A 23,229-nucleotide genomic window follows, 5' to 3' on the forward strand; every position below is an offset into this window, starting at 1 on the left:
AATATTATCAAATCAAATGCAGTAATACATAAAAAGGGTATTCTATCATGGACAAATTTAGTTTATTCCAAGAGTACAAATTTGGTTTCACATCTGAAAAGAAAACACTATAATTCTCCACATTAGTGGAATAAAGGACCAAAAAGAAGTTAAAAAAAGCATAGAATCATCTGAATAGATGGAGAAAATCGTTTTAAAAAGTCAAATACCCATTTATAGTTTAATTTTAACAAACTAAAACATTTTGATAAAGGGCAGCTAAAATAAAATTAGAGCCAATGGCATACGTAATGAATGGTGAAATATTGAAGGTAGGAAATGAGTTAAGGATAACTATTTTCACGTTTACCCAACATATCACAAGTCCAGCCATTCAGCCTGTGCCCTCTAACTTCCTTCTTCACCCATTGGTGGGCCACTCCCACAGGTCAGCTGTGGCCTACACACTCCTATACACATGCCAAAATAGCTTAATTTTTTTTTTCTTCAGGAAAATAAACAGTAGGGTGATTTACCAAGCATGAGGTCCTGAGATTTTTGAGAATGACCATCTTATTCAGGACATACCTTCAGGTCATTAGTACCTAGCTGAATATAAGATATAAAAATTTCTACAAATATTTCAACAAAACAAGACAAGAGTAACTGATTTCGTCAAATTCGGTTACGGGCAGAATAAGGTGGTGGGAATTATTAAGGTACATATGCTCATTTCACAGCTCCAAAGAAAAGCCACAAGCAGATCATTTTTAGCAGCTAGATAGTAATTATGGGTGAACTCACCTATGTCCTCCACCAAGGACATACAATTTTTCTGAGCAAGAACCAAGTTTAAACTCCTGCCTTCCGTTCCCTGGATGTAGGGCAGAGGGCTGAGGAGTCCCGAGTTTGCACGCTACACTGAGACGCAGAAGGCGCGCAGTGCAGATGGCGTGGCCTGCTAGCCAAACGGCACAATTCCCGGAGACCTTTTATTCATTTAAAATACTTGGATGTCATCTAGCTTCGAGCAGATGCAGCATTCCTCGTGGTACCCTAGGGCCCAGTGGTGTCCCATCGGCCTGCTCTGTAAGCATGTGAACTATTAAACGTGCACAGAAAATCAACAAACTGTCGCCCAAATTAGAGTCCAGTACCAGCTGTGCACTGGGCCGCTTCCTGTTCAGCCGCTGGCTGCTAACGCTTTCCAACAAGGTCTGGGAAAGGTCAGGAGTATTCACGGATGCACCAGCCTTTTAGTTCCCGCCAGTGATTGCCCCAAACCCACCGGGCCTGAGAGAAGCCACGCTGCCTTCGCCCCCCACCAGAGGTGGCGGGGAGCGGGGCGGGGGGCGCCTTGCAGCTGGGAGCCCACTTTGTTCACCAGCGCCACGTGCCCGGCGGGCGGAGCACGGCCTCCTGCTCGTAGGGTTGAACGTGGCGCCCACAGCGTCCAGCCTGAGCAGGCCCTGCTTCGCGAACGCCTGGACCCGGGCCTCGGTCCTTACCAGTCCCTCGTAGAGGTTCCTCAGGTGAGGGCTGTCCTGGGGAACACACCGGGCTGCTCCCACCAGGTCTGCGCCTCTCCCAAGTCCTTACAGAGCCCTGGGGCCCTGTAAGTGTGCCTCCGCCGCCCATGCCTGGGCGCTCTGCCCGGTGCTCAGTGTCTGCCGAGCTCGCCTATGTTTTCTCTTCTAACTTGACCTTCTCCAGGAGCGGCTTCTCTGCACAGGGAGTGTCTGTCTTCTGGTCAGTCTGACCCGCGTCCTCTTTCTGGCCACTGTTCTGTTTTGCACCACAGCCGAGGAGCGTGCCTGAGAAACGACGCCAAAGCCGGGGCGGGGGGGAGGGGGGGGGGCGGGGGCGGGCTGCTCGCACCCACCTCCGGAGCAGAGCCGCCAGGACTGCCACCTGCGCAGGCACTGTGCACATACTGCGCAGGCGCGCGGAGGCCACTGGCCTGCCCCCTCAGGGACCACTTAATTCTTTTTTTAAATCCTCACCTGAGGATACTTTTTTATTGATTTTCAGAGAGAGAGAGGAAGGGGGAGAGAGATGTGACAAAGAAACATTGATCGATTGCCTCCTGTACGTGGCCGATGGCGCATCTAACCTGCAACCTGTGCCCTGACTGGATATCAAATCCCCAACCTTTTAGTGGATGGGATGACTTCAACCAACTGAGCCACCTGGCCAGGGCAATAGCTTAATTCTTTTAAAAGGACAATACCAAGTCTTGTTAAGCACTTAGACCAGTGGTCGGCAAACTCATTAGTCAACAGAGCCAAATATCAACAGTACAACAATTGAAATTTCTTTTGAGAGCCACATTTTTTAAACTTAAACTATATAGGTAGGTACATTGTTATTAACTTAATTAGGGTACTCCTAAGGCTTAGGAAGAGCCACACTCAAGAGGCCAAAGAGCCGCATGTGGCTCGCGAGCCGCAGTTTGCCCACCACGGACTTAGACCAACTGGAACTCCCATATACTGCTAGTGCAATAAAATGGATACAAACACTGTGAAAAAGTGTTTGGCATCAACTACTAACACAAACACACACACACTCTATCACCCAACAACTCCATTCCTCCAAATAGCCCCAAACTGGAAACAATCCAAATGTCCATCATCAGTAGCACGGATAAATACCTTGTGATATATTTTAGCATGGAATACTAGAGCAATACAGAAGAATAAGCTACAGCTACACAAATAAAATGTATGCCCAGTCAGTGTGTCAGTGTTTGAGCATGGTCCCAGGAGGCCAGAAGGTCACGGTTCAATTCCCAGTCAGAGTGCATGCCCAGGTTATGGGCTTGATCCCCAGTCGGGGTCATGTAGGAGGCAGCTGATCAATGATTCTCATCATTGATGTTTCCATCTCTCTCTCCCTTCCCCTCTGAAATCAATAAAAATATATTTTAAGAGATAAATAAAATTTACAAATATAATATTGGACAAAAGAAGCCAGGTAAAAAGAATAAATTTTAGATGAGTTCATTTCTATAAAGTTCAAAAACAGGATGAATTAGCTTATGGAAATAGAAGTCAGGTTACCTGGAAGAAAGCACAAAGGACATCTAGTCCTGGCAAGGTTCTAGTTCTTAATCTGGGAGGTGATTTTCATGGCTGTGCTCATGAATTCATCAGTCTGTATATGAGTGCACTTCCTCTTTGTATGTTACCCTTCAATTAAAAGTTTACTTTAACAAAAAGAATGAACTCTTACCATTTGCAACAGCATAGATGGACTTAGAGGGTATTACGCTCAGTGAAATCAGTTAGTCAAAGACAAATATATGATTTCACTTATGTGTGGAATCTAAAGAACAAAATAAACAAAATTAAAACAGACTCAGAGAGAGAGAACTAGTGGTTGTCAGAGGGGAGAGGGGATTATGGGGCACTGGGTAAAAGAGGTGAAGGGACTAAAAAACACAAACTGGTAGTTACAAAATAGTCATCATAGGAAATATAGTCAATAGTATTGTGATAACTATGAATGGTGCCAGTTGGGGTACTAAAACTATCAAGGGGAACACTATCCTATATAATAAAAGTCTAATATGCAAATCGACCAAACGGTAGAATAACCAGTGGAACAACCGGTCACTATGATGCACACTGACCACCAGGGGGCAGACACTTAACGCAGGAGCTGCCCCCAGCCTGCAGGCCCCAAGCCAGTCAAGGTGGGTGCCAGCAGGGGCCCCCTGATCGCCCTGCTGGTCACCCCACAGATCAGCCGTGATCCCTGGCCAGGCATAGGGATCGTACCCATGCACGAATTTCGTGCACCGGGCCTCTAGTGTAAAGTATATGATCATCTAACCACTAGGCTGTATACACAAAACCAATACAAAATAAATAAAAATAAAATAATTAACAAATTTTAAAAGTTTACTTTTAAAAAAAGCAGATGGATAAACAATCTGTGGCAGATCTATGAAATTGACTACTACGCAGCCATATAAAGGGATGAACTATTGTTACATGCAACCACTTGGATGAATCTAAAAGGCATTATGCTGAGTGAAATAAGTCTGTCTCAAAAGTTACATACTACATGATTCTGTTTATATGATATTCTAAACAAAACAAAACAAACAAAAAAAAAAACACCCAAAACTATAGGATAAATAGATGAGTGGTAACCATGGTGTTAGTGTGGTTTCGCAAGTTGGCCCCCATATGCAGAGGGCAAGGAGAGACCAAAGAAAGAGGCAGACCAGTCCTGATTAGGAGGTGGCAGCTTTAATAAGCAAGGGAACCTCCAAATGAGGCTGCCTAGGGTGACTATAAGACCAACACAATAGAGAGAGAAACACTGATGTGAGAGAGAGACACATCAATTGGTTGCCTCCTACATATGCCGACAGGGGGCCAGGGGTTAAACATGCAACTGAGGTATGTGCCCTTGACTGGAATTGAACCTGGGACTCTTCAGTCCGCTGGTGACATGCTAACCACTGAGCAACCCAGCTAGGGCTACTGTTTGTTTCTAAGACATTTATCTTAGATCTGAATATCTTTTAAGGAGTTTAAAATACTTAAAATTCTCAAAAGCATTAAAAGACACTTAAAATACTATGGGCTTAAATTGTTCTCATATTGGATTATTACAAATTGAATAAAGAATGGAGTGGTAAGCCCGGCAACATGACTCAGTGGTTGAGTGTCAACCTATGAAACAGGAGGTCATGGTTTGATTCCTGGTCAGTGCATATTACCTGGGTTAGGGGCTCGGTCCATAGTGTGGGGTGTGCAGGAGGCAGCCAATCAATGATTCTCATTATTGATGTTTCTCTCTCTCTCCCTCTCCCCTCCTCTCTGAAATCAATTATATATATATAAATTTTTTTATTTTAAAGATCAATACAATCCTTCTTGCTTTTCCTTAAACCCAACAAGATCATTTCCATCTCAGGGCTTTACATTTGCTATTTCCTATGCTTGGGAATACTGTTCCTCCAGATCTGCACATGACTTGCTTCTCATCATTCAGGTCATCATGGACAGAGGGACTTGGCCTCATTTTCGTTGTTGTTGTTAATCCTTACCCAAGGATATTTTTCCATTGATTTTTTTTTTTTTTTAGAGAGTGGGAGGGAGGGGGAGCGACAGAGAGAAACATCAATGAGAGAGAGAGACACATCAATTGATTGCCTCTTGCATGCGCCCCGACAAGGGCATGGGATCGAGCCTGCAAGGGATGTATGTGCCCTTGACCAGAATCGAACCTGCGACCCTTCATTCCATGGGCCAATGCTCTATATCCACTGAGCCAAACTGGCTAGGGCTCATTTTTTAATGCGTCCCCATCATCTGGAATAGTGCCAGGCATGTGGCAGGAGCTCAGAAAGGATTGAATGAATGAGGGAATTTATATTTGAATAGCATGATACCAAACGACTCAGGAGCACATTTGGCTGGATGTGTGTGATAAAATTCCTGTTCTCTTACCACTTCCCAGATGAGATGAAAATAAAACCCTCCAAATAAATAATAACCAGTCACCGTTCTTCCCTGTGGTGTGCTGAAGCTATTTCCTCACATCAGCTTCAGTTCCTTTTATAGGGAGAGAAAAAGCACAGCCCAACTTCTGCAGGTTAATTCAAAGCTCCAATATTGGCTGACAAATGATGGATGCTACATAACAGCCCTTGTCTGTCTTGTGTCTTTGGCACCAAGCTCAATAAATACTGGAGGAAGGGAGGAAGAGAGGAAAACCAATCACCGGGTCAGAAAGCCTTGGTTTTTACTGCTTGGAAAGTCCCCTCCTTGGCCCTGACTGTTTCATGCCAACCCTCAGTACTTCCAGATGCCTTTTAAGATCCCCGCACTACCCTAAACCCAGAGGAACACCAGAGAAGATAAAGCTAGGATCCTCAAAGGACTTACAAGTTGGATAACGTGTAAACCAGACGTTAGAACCAAAATTCAAATCCCAACACAGTCTAATCCTCATCCAAGCATAGTCATCTCTCCCCTGTGGATGATCTCTTGCTAGTTTTGGGGCCTTGGGCAAATTACCCCACTTTTTAAGCCTCAATTTGTTCACCTATACAAGGGGGGGGGGCGCGTATTAATCCCAGCCTCAAAGGGTCATTGTAAGAATTAAATGCATTCTCACACATCAATGTGCTATTAACATTAATAATATTTTTATGAATTTCCTTCCCCTAATAACCCAAGGCTCTGTTTCCACATCTTTAAGGTGAGGGAGGGGCAGGGGTTGTTTGTGGATATTTTTATGAGGATTAATAAGTAATTCTCAATCTTTGCTGAATCTTAGAATCACCTGGGGAGGTGTGTTTGTGGTTTTTTAAAAATGATGTTAGAAAAAGGAAGGGAAAGAGAAAGAGAAACATCGACCACCTCCTGATGAGCCCTCATTGGGGATCAAACCCACAACCCAGGCATGTGCCCTGACCAGGAATCAAACAGACAACCCAGTTACATGCCCTGAGCAGGAATCGAACCAGTGACTCCCTGGTTTATGGGAGGATGCTCCAAGTAACTGAGCCATACCAGCCAGGGCACCTGGGAGGTTTTAAAGCTCCTGCCTCAAGGCTGTCCCCCATCATAACCTCTGAGGGTGGGGAACAGGCATCAGTATTTTTCAGTTCCCGGTGATTCCCACCTTCAGCCAAACCTGAGAACCAATAAATTAAATGAAATCACATTTGTAGGTGTTCAACAAATGTCCCTTCTTCTACCCCTCAAATGACTCTGGGAGCATGAGTCCCTTGTATGATTATATAAACAGAAATGGCAAAGCTTTTGGAAATCAAATAAGATACAACTGTACAGACCATGACAGCTTATACAAGTCAAATGCAAATCAATAGCTGGTTATGCAAATGATCTTGTGGCCCTTCTCGCCTTTTTATAAGCCCCGATAAGGCCCCAGGAAGACTTTAGTGGAAATACCTGCCTTAAATGACAGATACAAAGAGAGAAAGTTACTGTCTCAACAGCAGATGTTCCCAAAACAAGGCAGCTCACCTGAGTATGAGAAAAGTGGAGATTCGGCAAAGAGGAAAAGGGCTTGTTTCAGCTCTAATCAAGGAGTAGATGATCTTTATCTAAAATTTAATTATCTTAAACATAGGCACTACCTCTTCCTGTTCCAAGAAACACATTTAAAAGGCCCAGTGCAGGGAAGCAGTAAATTAATACCAGTAGCATGAGGTGTTTTTTTACCTTGCTTTTGATCGGTGGCTTAGGAGGCAGTTTATAAATATTAGTTAATTAAGCCACCCAACAGCTTTGCAAGGAATATATTATCTCCATCCTTCAGATGGATGAAACCACCCTTATTGGAAGACAATGCTAATCCATTATCCCAGGACCAGCCTTGGCAATTCTCGCAGATGAATTGATGCCTTTGTTGGGGAGGCAGGACTCACTTGCTCTCTGCATTTATTTATTCCTGTAGTCACTCATTCATCAGGCACTTCCGGAGGGCCAACTATGGGCTCTGGGCTTGGTGGGGAAATGCTGGCCTTTGAAACGGAGATTGTGCCTGGCATACTGTAAGTGCTCACTGCACGTCGATTTTAAAATGAAATGAACATAGATGAGTGAGACACAATATGCTAAACTCACATTGCCTGTGAGGAGGGCGGGAGGGAACCCTGCTTCTGGCCTCAATCCCCTCCCTTAATAATAAAAACTTCAAGTTCCTCTGAGTCAGGGCCTATTATGCTAGGTGTTTTAGACACATTAACTCATTTAATCCTAAAACACCTTAAGAGTCTGGGAGGAGATGAGTTTTATCTATTTTCATTGGAGAAAGGAGGAAACTAAGACTTAAAGAGGTATTGATGTGACACACTAGAGAACAGTGATTTCAAAACATGGACTCTGGCCCTGGCCAGGTGGTTGGTGCATCATCCTGTACAGCAAAAGGTCGTGGGACTCCCAGCTCTGCCCCTCACCAGGCTCATGATATGGGGCAAGTTTCTTAACTCTCAACATTCTCATCTGTAAGATGAGCCACCCTAAGAGGGTCGTTTGAGGAATAAATCAGATCATGTGGGGCTGGCACTCAGAGCAGTACCTGGCACACACCAAGTGCACAATAAATTTATATACTGTCACTATAGCATCTACCCAAGGCCATGCCAGCTCGGAAAACCGACATTCAAACCCAGGTCTGCTGAATACTGTGATCTCCCCACCACAGCTCACAAGTCGGCTGCTTCTCTTCTTGGCAGATGATCCCACATCCCAGGGTCATCCATAAAAATCCCATCTTCAATAAATAGCTCCTCCTAGAGCAGTGGTTCTCAACCTTGGCTGCACATTAGAATCACCTGGGAATCTTTTTAAAATCCTGACTTCTGGGCCTCATCCTCTGGAAATTCTGTTTTTTTGTTACTAATGTTGTGGCCCCACTCCATAACAAAGAAACAGAAGTTCTGGAGGATGAGGCCCAGAAATCAGGATTTTAAAAAAATTCCCAGGTGATTCTAATGTGCAGCCAAGGTTGAGAACCACTGTCCTAGAGTCTCACACCTTCTCCCCTAGCAATGCCCCTTCTGCTGTTCTCATTTCCTCTAACCCAGTACTTCTCACCATGATGGTCTAGACCACTGGTCAGCAAACTGCAGTTGGCAAGCCACATGTGGTTCTGTGGCCCCTTGAGTATGGCTCTTCCACAAAATACCATGTGCAGGCACACATGTACAGTGTGATTGAAACTTCGTGGCCCATGCGCAGAAGTCGTTATTTTGTGGAAGAGCCACACTCAAGGGGCCAAAGAGCCGCATGTGGCTTGCCAGCTGCAGTTTGCCGACCACTGGTCTAGACATCAGCACCATTTTCCCCTAAGTGCATGAGGTAATACACAATCTGCCAAGTAGCCACACCACTCCCCCACCCAGTACCCAACAACTCACAGCACCTATGAAAACATGAATCTGGGTTTGAAACTCAACCCCTGTACATGTTTGCTGGAGGTTAATTATGGCACCTATTTCTCAAGGTTGTTTCAAGGAGTGTATGCAATAAATCATGAACAGGGCGTGGCACGGTGCTGGGCACAGAGTAAGCACTTGATGAATATAAATTTGTAGTGCCAGTTCTCAACTAGGTGTTCTAAACCAGGGGTAACTTTTCCCCCTAGGGAGGGTTGCCAGATTTGGTGTGGGGGGTGTGGAGGGGAAACAGGATGCCTAGTATAAACAATAAATAATTTTAATATAAGTATATCTCATGAAATATTTAAAATATACTAAAGATTTATCTGAAATTCATATTTAACTGGGGCACTGTTTTATCTTGCAACCCTATCCTCAGAAGACATTTGGCTATGTCTGGAGACATTTCTGGCTGCTACAACTAATGGGAGGTGCTACTGGCATCTAGTGAGTAGATTAAACATCCTTCACGGCATAAAAAAGCCCCTCATAGCAAAGAATTATCTAACCCCAAATGTGAATAGTGCTGAGGTTGAGAAATAAGCAATATAATCATAACTAGTGGCCCAGTGCACGAAATTCATGCATGGGGGAAAGGGGTGTTCAGCCTGGCCTGCACCCTCTCCAATCTGGGACCCCTTGGGGGATATCTGACTGCCAGTTTAGGCCCGATCCCACTAAACTGGCAGTCAGACATCCCTCTTGCAATCCGGGACCGCTGGCTCCTGACCGCTGGCTCCTAACCGCTCACCTGCCTGCCTACCTGATCGCCCCTAACCACTCTGCTTGCTGGCCTGCTTGCCCGCCCCCCCACCAGCCTTCTCGCCCCCAACTGCCCCCCTTGCTGGTCTGATTGCCTCCAACCGCCCCCCCCCCACCAGCCTGCTCGCCCCCAACTGCCCCCGTGTCAGTCTGCTCACCCCCAACTGACCCCCCTACTAGCCTGCTTGCCCCCAACTGCCACCCCCACTGGCCTGATCACCCCCAACTGCCCTCCCCTCCTGGCCTGATGGCCCCTAACCACCTCTGCCTCGGCCCCCGCACCGTGGCTTTGTCGGGAAGGACGTCCGGAAGGTCTCCCGAAAGGATTCCTGGTCTAATTAGCACATTACCCTTTTATTAGTGTAGATAATATTGATGGGAAAGGGTTCCGTGGACAGGGTTTCATGGACAAGATTTTATACCCTATAGTAGGTTAAATTTTGTTCCCCCCCAAAAAAAGATGTCCAAGTCTTAACCCCATTCCTGTGAATGTGGACTTACTTGGAAACAGGGTCTATGCAGAAGGAATTAAGGATCTCCAGATGCAATCATCCTGGATTTGGGGTGGGCCTACATCCAATGACTGGTATCCTTACAAGAGAAAGGAGAGGAGATTTAAGACACAGAAGAAAGGTCAGGTGAAGACAGGCAGATAGTGGAGGAATGAAGCCCCTCACCAAAGGAATGCCAAGGGTGGGCAGCAGACACTAAGAGAGGGGCCTGGAGCAGATTCTCCCTCAGAGCCTCCGGGGAGAGCACTTCCATTTCAGACTTAGGGGCTGCAGAACTGCACGAGAATAAACGTCTGTGGTCTTAAGCCACCAAGTTTTTAGTAATTTGTTATGGCAGCCACTAGGAGATTAGCACAACCCCTACAAATTTCAACCCAAGAACCTCCTCCTTTCTTTTTCTTTCTTTAAAAATTTTTAATTATTACAAAGTAGCTCAAACCTATAAAAAAGGGATAGAGACTAATATAATGAGCACCATGGACTCATCACCCACCCATCTTAGAAAATGAAGCTTTACATATACATACTAATGAGTCCACCCTCTCCCCAAAGAGGCAACCACTCTCCTGAATTTTATACCTTTACTACATATGAACTCCTAAATAACAAATAGACGTATTTGCCTGTTTCTAAACTGTATACGAATAGTGTCCTATAACATATATTCTTCAGCTTATGTTTTTACTTAATGTTGTGTTTCAGATACATGCTGACTCATACAGTTCAAATTCATTTATTTCCGCTGTTCCACTGTGTGCATAGCTCATCACAAATGTACTGATACATCCTCCTGTGGATAGACCTTTCGGGTTGTTGTTTCTTTAGCTTTATTTGGCTTTTTCCAATTTTTTTGTTATTACAAACAATGCATCAGTGAGCCTTCCTGTTTCCTGGTCTGTGGGTATAAGAATTTCTCTAGGGTTCTGTTTTTCAAAGCATGGCTTGAGACCCACTGGTGAATAATGAAATCATTTCAGTGGCTTTGTGATCAACACTCCTTTTTCCTTTTTTCCTCCCAAAAGAGAAGAGAAACTATTAGAGTGCATCACAGAGCAAGGGTAAGTATTGCTTCATAAAACTTTGGCTTCAATTATAGATAAGTGTATAGTGGGTTTCAATCTAGAATGTATTTCTTCCTGGCAGTCAGAGCCAAAAGGAACTTTAGGAAGCAGTTCCCGTGGGCCCGGGTCTGAGCAGCAGCAGGCCTGGGCGCTGGCGGAAATGCACACTCTCAGGCTCCATGCAGGAGCCACTAAGCCCAAATCTGCATTTTCATAAGCCCCCCAGGTTCATCTGCCCACTGAGGTCTGAGAAGCGGTCCTCCAGGGTTATACCAACCAGTGGGATTGCTGGGTCATTGAATGTCACCATGTTTACTTAGCTTTACTAGATATTGCAAAAATGCTACCCAGTGTTGACACCAAGCAAGCAGTTCCTTTAAAGAGCTGCATTTCATGTTAGAGTTCATGGTAAAATTTCATTTGATCAAAGAATTCTGCAGCTACAAACTTCAAAATACATATTTCTTAATCATAGTCCTTCTTTGCTGCTTTCCTACAACTTCCTCATTCTCCATCCCTTCCTGGCTTTCTCTGAGGAGAAGGGAAACGCAGCATAAACAAGGCCCCTGTCTGGGAGAGCAAGGCTTCACCCAGAGATAGAGCAAGGGACAGCTGTCATCACACCTTGTCCTGGAGAGAGCAGCTACGGAGAACACAGCAGGCTCCCGGGCAGCGCCTGGCTTTCCCGGGGCTAAAGGAAGTATCACAGCGCTCTCCAGGGAAGCTGACAGAGTTCCCTAGCTAGAGAGCCCCACTCCCAGATCCAAAGTTTAATTTGAGTTTTTCACTCTAGTAACCAAAGCATTTCTGAGGCATTGCTTTTAATGAGGCCCTGGCACTGCATGCACTGCCATTTCCTTGGGCCTCCCCTCTCTGCTCTGGTGAGCACTTCCTTTTCCTGAGGTTTTGGTACTTGCCTCACTACCATGTGTCCACTTCCAAATGCAGAGTCGCTGTAGTAATATACCTCAGCTGCCACTTACTGAGAGTCTGCACAGGCCTTGAGCTGTGCTGTGGACGGTCTCTGTCTCTCTCTGTCTCTCTGTCTCTCTGTCTCTCTGTGTCACACACACACACACACACACACACACACACACACACACACACCAGATAGACACTATTATCCCCATTTTCTGGATGAGATCTTCATTCCAAGATGCGTGTTGTCACACTGAAGAAATGGGGGTGGGTCCTGGAGTCAATGGCATCTCATGCGACCAGAGAGCAGTTGTGACGTAATAGACACCCACTGCAGATGGGTGAACTTGGCTGTTTTCCTCATGGTCTGAGCGAGCAGACAACTGCCCCTTCCCAACACTGCAGTCAGCAGGTCACATCAGGACCACACAAGCAAGGACCATGAGTCCTCGTTGTTGGTAGAGAACCTTCGTTTGATACTTTCTGATAAGACTACGAAAGCACCAGCATGATGTTATTGTTCTTGAGTGGAGCTTAATTATGAGTGGACAGTCTGTTTGGATGTTTGAGTAGTGCTAGATAGTGTCCCTGGTCTCTAAGTTTCATGCTTGGCCTACCATGGCCCTGATTATATTTTCTTTTCATCTTGATGGGAAAAAAATGGGCAAATTCTTAGATATTTTTGTAAAATAAGTAAAACTATTCCTTATGGTCCACCAAAAAAAACAACACACACGCAAAATACTTACCAAACCTACAATGGTGAGACAGGCATGCTGCTATGGACATCCCATTAAAAAGCAGGGAAGTAAGGAAACCAAGATGGCGGCATACGTAAACCCCGGAAATTGCTGCCTCGCACAACCACTTCAAAACTACAACTAAAAGACAAAACGGACATCATCCAGAACCACAGGAAGGCTGGCTGAGTGGAAATTCTACAACTAGAAGGAAAGATAAAAGCACACTGAGACTCAGAGGAGGTGTGGAAGTAAAGTGCAGAGGTACGGAGGCCCATGCTGCAAGGGGTGGCAACTGAGGACACAGTGTCTTTTTGAATCAGGAGGGAGTCACAAGCCCTCGACTGCTCTGAACTCCAGTTCGGGAAGTCTCTGGAGACCCAGACCCATACGGGGATAAACTGGACTGTCTGGCAGCAGGCAGAACTCGGAACTCGAGGGCGGCTTTCTCTCAGAGGTGCTTGCAGCAATTATCGGGACACTGAGACGCGCAGCCCCTTAGGGCATGGCTGAGGATCAGCCATAGCTGCTTGCTCCGCCCTGTTGATTCCCTGAGACCCCGCCCCACCCAAGCTGCGGCAGAGGCTTTTGCATATGAATGCCCTGGCCCTTTGCAATCTGAAAATTACCTAACAAACTGCAGCTGGGCCAGACAGACCCAGAACTTCCAAGAGAAGGCCCAAGGCCCCACAGAAGCTTACATTGCTTCACAGCTGGGCCTCATTTGGGCACCTCCAAACCCCAAACACGGAAGGGGAATCTGCAGTTCTCTTCGTAGCTCCTGCTGGGTAGCCTCAGGCAGAGGCTAAATTAGCACCTCCTTAGATCCAAGAGCCAGTGAACCCAGTGGTCAGAGTGGGACCATCCAGATTACAACTCCTCAGATCCATAAGGGACACACTCAGGGGGCAGACTCAGTGAGCACCAAAGCCCCACTGAAGCAAGTCTTGCCCCAGAAGGGTGTCTCCAGCACAGAAGTTCTCTCACCATAGACACAGCTGATTCTCACAGCCAATTGGCCTGGAGGCCAATTCCTCCCAGTGAGACCTACAAAAATCAAGGCTTAACTACAACAAGACTGTGCACAAAGCCCACAAAGGGGTGCACCAAGAGTGTCCACCTCAGGTAATTGGGAGGCTGAGCCACTGGGCCCTATAGGACACCTAGCACACAAAGCCACTCTACCAACACAGGGAAGCATAAAAAAATGCAGAGACAAAGAAACAGGTCACAAATGACAGAAATGGAGGAAGAGGAAAGCAAACTACTGGATATAGAGTTCAAAACCAAGGTTATAAGGTTTTTCAAGAATTTTCTAGAAACCACCAATAAATTTAGTGAGACCCTGGAGGATATGAAAAAAGACCAACTAGAAATTAAGCATACACTGACTTAAATAAAGAATAATATACAGAGATCCAACTGCAGACTAGAGGATCCCAAGAATCAAGTCAAAGATTTGAAATACGAAGAAGCAAAAAACACCTAACCAGAAAAGAAAAAAGAATCCAAAAATATGAAGATAGTGTAAGGAGCCTCTGGGACAACTTCAAGCACACCAATATCCGAATTATAGGGGTGCCAGAAGAAGAGAGAGAACAAGATATTGAAAACCTAGTTGAAGAAATAATGACAGAAACCTTACCCTAACCTGGTGAAAGAAATAGATTTACAAGTCCAGGAAGCACAGAGAACCCCAAACAAAAGGAATCCAAAGTGGACCACACCAAGACACATCATAATTAAAATGCCAAGGGCAAAAGACAAAGAGAGAATCTTAAAAGCAGCAAGAGAAAAACAGTCAGTTACCTACAAGAAAGTACCCATACAACTGTCAGCTGATTTCTCAACAGAAACTATGCAGGCTAGAAGGGAGTGGCAAGAAATATTCAAAGTGATGAATGCCAAGAACCTACAACCAAGATTACTTTACCCAGCAAAGCTATCATTCAAAATTGAAGGTCAGATAAAGAGCTTCACAGATAAGAAAAAGCTAAAGGAGTTCATCACCACCAAACCAGTATTATATGAAATGCTGAAAGGTATCCTTTAAGAGGAGGAAGAAGAAAAAGGTAAAGATAAAAATTATGAACAGCAAATACATATCTATCAACAAGTGAATCTAAAAATCAAATGAATAAAAAATCTGATGAACAGAGTAAACTGGTGAATATAATAGAACCAGGGGCATAGAAAGGGAGTGGACTGACAATTCTTGGGGGGAAAGGGGTGTGGGGGTGCAGGAAGAGACTGGACAAAAATCGTACACCTATGAATGAGGACACTGGGAGGGGTAAGGGCAGAGGGTGGGGTGGGAACTGCGTGGAGGAGAGCTATGGGGGGGGGGGGAAGAGGAACAACTGTAATAATCTGAACAATAAAGATTTAATTTAAAAAAAAAAAAGCAGGGAAGTGGCAGGCACTCACTGGTCCATAGCAATTCTGAAACCCAACTGGGCATATGCTGCCAGTGCCTTGATTAGGGCTCAATCCAACTAGCTGGGATACATCCAGCCAGGATCATGGGGTTCCATTGGGGCTCGTTAAAATCTGTCTCCTAAGCTGCCCAAGACAGCAAGCTCCACAGAATGCCTATCAGTGAGGTCACCTTCTTGCCCAAGCATCTTTTATTGATAACTTTGATTTTTTCCCTCTCATTCCTGAGATTTTTAACACATTTCCCCAAAATCCACCTTGTGATTTTTTTCAGTTGCATTGTGGAGGTCCGGACACATCCCTAGTGTTTGGTTAGCAGTAGCAACAAGCAGAAGACAGGAAGTCATCAAGAGTGTCATTCACTGCTACACTAGGACAATGACAGGAAGGTTCCGTTTAACCAGAGTTTACCCAGTACTTACTATGGGCCAGACATCAGATAAAGAAACAGTGTGTAACACAATGTCTAGCACATAATTGGTATTCAAATATCCTTATTAAAGTAATGAATGAATGAATGAAGTCTGTCCAAGCCCTCAGGAGAAAATAGACTCATACAGATATCACTGCAGTGCACAGAGGAAGGGCCACCTCACTCAGCCTGAAGGAACAGTCACTATGCGCAGAAGGAACAGCAGATGCAGAAGCATCTTCATGTCCAATTATCTACCCCATGAAGTAGGCAGAGAGCATGCCATTCTACCGTACATAGACGAGGAAACTGGATTCAGAGTTATATTTATAGACCAAGGTCATATACTCAACAACTGGTAGCCCAGAGATAGAATTCATGCTTCCTGACCTAATCCATGGCTCATTCCCAATAAATGAATCAATATTTATTGATAGAGACAATGCCACAGCCCTTCAGAGACTCCAGAAACGGTGCCACCTCTTTTCTCATCAAAGCAGCCCTGGGGTGGTGGTCAAGGGCTCAGACCCTAGAATCATACTGGTTTCTAATCACCACCTTGCCACTTGCTAGATGTATGGTCTTGAGATCATTATTTTATCTGTCTGAAGCTGTGAGCATAATACAAACGGCACGTGGACCTCTCATCTTTTATCTCTCCGTGCCAGGACTTGTCCCCTCTCCTAGCTAGAATATGTTGATTTTTCCTTTGAAGAACCACCACGCACCAATTCTCAGCCCAGGTGTTTCAGATGAAGCTAATCACACCCCCCAGCTCCAAATGTGGGCACATGACCAACGCCTGGCCAATCAGAGTATTCCACCCCTGGCACAGTGATTGGTACAGAAATTAACGTAAGAGCCAAGCTGGTCCAATGAAACACCATTATATGTAGTATGAACCACTGAGAAGGCTAGTGAGCTGGTTACTGGCACCCAGTTGACTGCTGGAGGCCAAACTGTCGTCACTGAAGGGTAGGGAACAGAGGAGCTGCCTGACTGCCTGAGAGTGAAGCCAACAGGAAAGAAAGCATAGCAGAAAGGTGAAGAGAGACCGGTGACATTAGCTAAACGCCTGGACCAGCTGTGCTTAATTCCCCTCGACTTTGTCATTTCATGAGCTAAAAAAGTCTTTTTCTCCTCCAGCCAGTCTGACTGGGGTTCCTATTACTTGTAACCACAAAAGTCCTAGTATGCCAGTTCCTGTGAACATTGGATGTGATGACATGAGATAATGCTCATGGGGCACTTAGCACAGAACCTGGCACATAGCAAGTGCCCAATAAATGACTCTTATTTTAGCATCCCTGGCCTGAACTACCTCATCACCCTCAAAGTAATTACAGCAGTGGCCATGACCCTGAGGACAACGCTGCTGACTTGGCCTGGCACATTCACTTACTTCTCCCTCACTGCCTCTCAGCTCCCTCTGCAGAAAGCCCCGACGCCAGATGGCTTGGGAAAACGGTGACAGATGAAAGCCGGTGTGGTGAAGGGGTAGGTGCTCCTGATGGATAGAGAGGCCATTGGAGGGTGAGAGGTGGGTAGGGAGGAGGCAGTTAGAGACTAAATGAGCTCAAGGGACTTCTGAACCTCTAGACCTGCAGCTGCTGGAGAGCCCGGCTTGGCATGAGCAGGTACCCAGCGCTCCCTTGGCCCCGTGACCTCATGCCAGCCTCATCCATCTAGTGGAGGACTGGGGCAACCCTTCTGGCTTCTCTGCTGCCTGTGCCCTTGGCTGAATCACCTCCTCACTTGTTTCTGCAGAGTGAGGTCTCAGCATGTTGCTGAGGACTGTAAGGGACACTGACAATAGCCACTGTCAGCGGTAGTGAGTGTGGCAGAAAAACAGGGGTTGAGGGGGGCTGCTTCTTGGTTTCTCCTCCTCAACCCTGACCATCTCACCACCCCATCTTCTCACTGGTGCCTGTTCTTTCCCTTTTCCTTACTCCTTTATTCCTCCTTCATTTCTTCTGTTCCAAGAAGCTGTGATTTCCCCCCCAAAATAGTGGGCATCAGGTCCCTTTGTATCCCTTTTTACACCCCTGAGCTTCTGTGTGCTTTGCTGCCAAAGCCTCACATCTATGCCCTTCTTCAGAGCACTGTCCTTGAACTCCTGTTGCTGTGTCCTCCGTTTGGAGACCCAGAAGTCCTTGGGAATTCATACGCCCAGGGAAGCCCCTGCCAATGACTGGTTCATGGGTACAAACGCCCAGTCCCTGTGCCTAAAGGTAAGACACACCCTGAGGTATGATTTACACTGCAGAGCTCCCCACAGGAGCAGGCTATGGCTGGGACTTCACCCGAATCACACTCTGATTTGGCTTCCTCCCCTTTCCTTACCTGCTTCCCCCACTCCCTTACAAATTTCTCCCATAAGCATTTTCTAATAAGTTACTTACATACATTTTCTCATTTCTAGACTGCTCCTGGGAAAACCAGCCTAAACACACCTGTGCAGCATCCATTTCCCTTTTCTAGTAAAAGAACCTAGATTTTTCTTTGAAGAAATGGCCCTCTCCCACTCAGAGTCCTCATGGTGTGTTTAAAGCTGATGCTCCCACCCCCCTAGCATGAGGGAGGGACATGCCCCAAACATGGATGATCAGTGATGGGGACATGGCCCAAGCTGGTCCAATGGGACTCAGGGCCATAGGTTTTGCTGTAACTACAGGAAAAAAGCCTTGTCCCACTGGGTTTGTGGGCAGTATATAAGTCTTGAGCTACTGGGGGCCTCTTGCCACCAGAAGGAGAGGGCCTTCCTTAGAGCAGCGCCAACACGAATGAAAGCAGAGCTAGGAGTTTGAAGAAGGACCAGGTCATGACAGCATAAGAACACCTGGATCCAGCTCTACCTGAAGACCTAACCCCTGGGTTTTGAGGTGAGTTTTTGATACTGCAGAATCTCAATCAGCACCTCTCTGCATTAGTAATAATGTCCGTTTGCTGGCACCACTGGGTGCCAGGCACTGTACTAAATACTTTCCAAATATCACTTCTGATCATCACAAGAACACTGCAGACATTATCATTTCCCGTTTGAAGAAGCAAAAACTGAGGTCCAGAGAGGTGAATCAACTGTCCTCACGTTACACAGCTGTCATGTGGCAGAGCTGGGACTTGGATCCAGCTCCCCACAGTCTCTCTACCAAGGAAGTGCTCGATCAACACTTTTTAACATTCATCAATTCAACTTTCCAACCTCCCCCAAACAGCCAATGTGTGGGACATGGCTATAGTAAGTTTTGACCTAAGAGTGGAGGTCACCATCATCATAGAACTGTGCCAGCAACACTGAACTGGGTACAGCCTTCTGTCCCAAAAAACATCTCTCCATACACTCCTCACAGGACCCACATGTCTGTCCTAGAGGTTGACCCATTCCTTGACTCTCAAATATTTTTTGCTCCCCACAGCACCCCTATAAAATAGGAATCATTATTATTCCTGTTCTTCAGATGAGGATGCTGAGGCTCAGGGAGGTGCAGTCACTTGTTACAGATCACACAAGGGCTTTAGTCGAAATCAAGGACCTGATGAAAAGAGACTCAGTGGAACTGTGTCTTTATCCATTCATGTTCACAGAAAAAGGGGCAGTGAAATGCTTTCTGAATGCATGAATGTATGTATGAATGAATGAATGAATGAGTGAGTGAATGAGTAATGGGGATGGAAGAAAAAGCAGACAAGTCGTTTCCTACTTTCAAGATTCTTTTAGAAGGTAGGAGATGGTCACGATGATCAGAAGTAATCCTTCTATAGTTTCTTCACATGAAGCTCGAAGGAAAAGGACAGGGCGCTGGCTTAGTCTGGGAACCAAGAGAACTAAGATCTGATGTGCCTTTATCTCCCCAATATCCCATTTAACGCTACAATGGAGAAACTAAGGGTAAGTCTGGGGTAAATACATAGTCTATCAATTATTAGCTGTGTGACCTTGAACAAGTCACTTGGTCTCTCTGAGCCATTTTTTCTCATCCATGAACAAGGAAAATTCACAAATGCACCTACCAGGTTAATAAAACAAGATTCACATAGTAGGCATTCATTAAACACTAGCCCCTTTAGCAGTTCTCTTTACTCTCTCATGACTCAATCCCCCACATTTAAGATGGAGATGCTAACCCTTTCAGTTTGAAGAGAACTGAGTAGCTGCTGAAATCCTTGCACATAAACGCCATCACCTGCCTTCATGGGCTGAAATGGGACATTGCATATGAAATGCTTTGAGGGCCTCAGAAGAAAAGGGGTGAAAAAATCCAGAGGGTTATTATTAGACAGGAAACGAGAGAGCAGGAGCCCACACACGCCTCTCTTATAATCAAACTGACATTGAGGTTTACAGTGCATTGAACACTGCGTTCCAGTCTAGAGAGCTAAAAATGGAAGCCTGTGAAAGCAGCCACTGGGTTAAAAAGGAAGCAGGCCTGGTATGCTCCCGCAGGCCAGAGAGCAGGAAGGAGGCCAGGCCATTGCCACCCGAGCTGAGGCGGCAGCGGCAGGCCCTGTGCAGACGGGGACACACACCCTACCTGCCGCAGACCTCCAAATAGGCCTGAGACCCCAGGACCTCGCAGGGCTATGGGACACAGCCAAGCCACTGATAGAGTTTATCCTTGGCAAGATGCTCGCTGTTCTGGACCTCAGGTTTCCCATCTTTGAAGTGGTGATATTATGAGGGTTGTTATGAGGACTGAATTAGTTAATACATGAAAGCGCCTCCCAGAGCGCCTGGTGTACAGTAAGCCTGCAACAGCTGTTAGCTTGTGTGATTGTAGACCTTGTTTATCCTACCTCTTAGCTTTCACTTACGGTGTGTTCCCCACCTGGGTCAGCCCCTCCCGCCAATCTTACTTATTTCCTCAAAATTAAACCCTGTCTATCCTATATGCCTATGTCCAAATTCCATTTTCTGGTAAAACCACACATATTCTGGGAGATTCAGTCACTATTTGAGCACCTACAATATGCCAGGAGCTGTCCTAGGTACTGAGCCTACAGCCATGAACAAAATAGACAAAAGTCCCTGCCCTTGTGAATTTCCACTTTAATGTATGGTTATAGTATAGTTTTTCTAGTTCTATTAATATAACTACATAACATATTTAAGCATGTCTTTGTACCTCTTCAAATCAGCTCACAGGACATGAGAATGTTTCAAATATGCAAATCTTCCTGCAAAACAGCCTGCAGAACTACTCCAGGGCAGGGAGGTCCCCATCCCTCTCCCCTGGAGCACTCAGCTGGTCGCTTTTCTGGAGGAAAAAAAATATTCTAGCTGCCTTGAACTGAAAAACCAGGCAACCCCTGTCTCCCATTTCTCTCCCCACTTCTCCCAGGAACACCAGATTATGTTAAAATAATCCCCGTACAAGCCTGCCTCTCTGCCTGCATGCCTCATCATTCAGCACCTCAGGTGACATTTCAGATGCCTGATGAGCCCTGTCCAGATCTCTCCCCAGAGCCTGGCCATTCCTGGCACAAGTGTGTGTCCTCCGATGGAGCAGGCCTTGGGGAACTGAAGGCAGATGTTCTAAATGAACAGCACCCGACTGCCAGTAATCATCTTGGCCTTTTCTAGCCCATAGAGCCCGCAGGGAAAGGAGTCCGCAGTGAGACTCAGCCCCTGCAGGAGGGGAGGCTGGGAAGTCCACGGTCTGATGATGAATGCAAACAGTATCAGAGCCAATGAACTGTGAGGGGACATTTTTCATCCTCCACACAACATGACAGACGCTATGCAATCGCCTGGCCATCAGATCAGGTTTCCCATCCACAACGGTGGCCGCTGACCATGGAAAAATCATTGCCCTTCCTGAACCTCACTCCCTGTTCTGTAAAATGGAGACCGAAAAACCCCTCCTGGCCTTACTGGTTGCCCCCGAGAGGACATGAAGTAACAGTTCAGAAAGTATTTTGTAATCACTGTTTATTGTGTAACCAATACTCTGCCTGTGGCTGCAGGGCCTAGAACCTGGAATCACGAGAGTAGTGGGAAGGACATGGGTGGGAGAACTGAATAGTGTGCCTCAGTGTCTTCATCTGCAGCATGGGTTTGCCAGAACTTTCCTCGGAGATTTGTTGTGAAATAATTGAGTGAGGTCAATAAGAAACAGGTTTGAGGCAGACCCGGCAGGCCGGCCAGCCATCCTGGTTTGTCCGCGTCAGACCTGAGGGGGTTCTCAGGATGGGAAGTCCCCCCCACGCCAGGACGGGCTGGTTACTCCAAGGTTCAGTGAGTCGGTGCTGTGTCTGGCAAATGCACAGTCTGGCATCTAGTAGAATCCAATAAGCATCAGTCAGCTCAGTGAGGAAGGCTGATGACCGAACCCATGACCTCAGAATCTAGATGCTCCCAGATGATTCTAATGTGCAGCTCAAGCTGAGAGCCACGCCTGGAGGGGGTAAAATCCCCCTACACAGCCATTCTCAATCCTGCCTACAGGTCAAAATCACCCGGGTGCTTTTTAAAACTCCCCATGCGGGGCCCTCATCCCCACCCCCAGACTAATGAAATCGGAAGCCCTGGTGTGGGCCTGGCATTACTGTAGGAGTGCCAGCAGGAACCTCAGCTGTAGGCAGGGATGAGGATCCCTGCTCTAACACAAAGCAGACCCCGTCCAGGGGAAAGAGTCCTGGCACTCCTGCTGGGTGACTTTCAGGAGCCAGTCTTGGAACAAGGCTGCTATGAGGAGTAAAGGAGAGAAGGTGTCACAGGACAAGAAGCTCAGTTAGGGGTAGGCTTATTGTTATTCATTTAATCAGCAAAACAAGATGGTTAAGAGTCCAGCCTTCCTAAGGGTGTGGATTTGAGGAAGCCACTCACCTCTCAGTGCCTCATTGTCCTCATCTGTAAAATAGGACATTCATGTCTGCTTCATGGGGTTGTTTGGGAATTAAAGGAGTGAAGGTAAGTAGCAGTGAATAAGAATCGAATAATTTCCTCATTTGCAAAATGGGTTCATGAACGGGTTCAACCCATTCTGCAGATGAGGGCATTGAAGCTTAAACAGCTGGCCCAAGTTCACCACGTTAGTAAGCAGTGGGGCCAGCAGCTATCACCTCTCACTACGTTCCACACCCTGACGGCATGCCTTCCCGCTTCCTGGTCCTGTCTCTGTCCCCTGGGCTCTTCCTACCTTTCTCATGATTTCAGTTTCCAGCCCTGCAGCCACAGGCAGACATGCAACACTAATCACTGAAATGAGTTCTGAGTCAAAGACACAAACAGAAAACAGGGACCCTGCATCCAGGAGCGTTTTCCGGGTGAGAGTCTCGGAGCCTGACAATCTTGCCACCTTCCTCTTCTCTGTGGAGAATCCAGACCCTGTGGGAACCTCTTGACAGCACATGCCAGGCCTGGTCCAGGCTTCACGCATATTCCTCACTTCATCTCCACAGCAACCCCGTGGTGCAGGTTCCGCTATTTCCCCCATTTCGCAGGTGAGAACACTGAGACAGAGAATTAGGAAACTTG

General features: G+C 46.2%; 1 protein-coding gene across 3 annotated transcripts in view; it reads right to left on the reverse strand.

The window, feature by feature from the left end:
* The window catches only part of SUDS3 (SDS3 homolog, SIN3A corepressor complex component), a 120,157-nt gene that overhangs the window by 13,644 nt on the left and 83,284 nt on the right, over positions 1 to 23,229 (reverse strand). The window contains exon 12 of one of the 3 annotated variants that reach the window (XM_059676764.1): positions 22,569 to 23,204. The exons of 1 other annotated variant lie outside the window; for it this stretch is intronic. In XM_059676764.1, the coding sequence (XP_059532747.1) occupies positions 22,811 to 23,204 (394 nt within the window). In that variant the 3' untranslated portion in view covers positions 22,569 to 22,810. Of the gene's footprint in view, positions 1 to 22,568; positions 23,205 to 23,229 lie in introns of those variants that run through there. One more of the 3 variants, XM_059676761.1, reaches the window with a different exon arrangement.

The sequence above is a fragment of the Myotis daubentonii genome, chromosome 19 (genome assembly GCF_963259705.1).
Source record: "Myotis daubentonii chromosome 19, mMyoDau2.1, whole genome shotgun sequence".
Lineage (NCBI taxonomy): Eukaryota > Metazoa > Chordata > Mammalia > Chiroptera > Vespertilionidae > Myotis > Myotis daubentonii.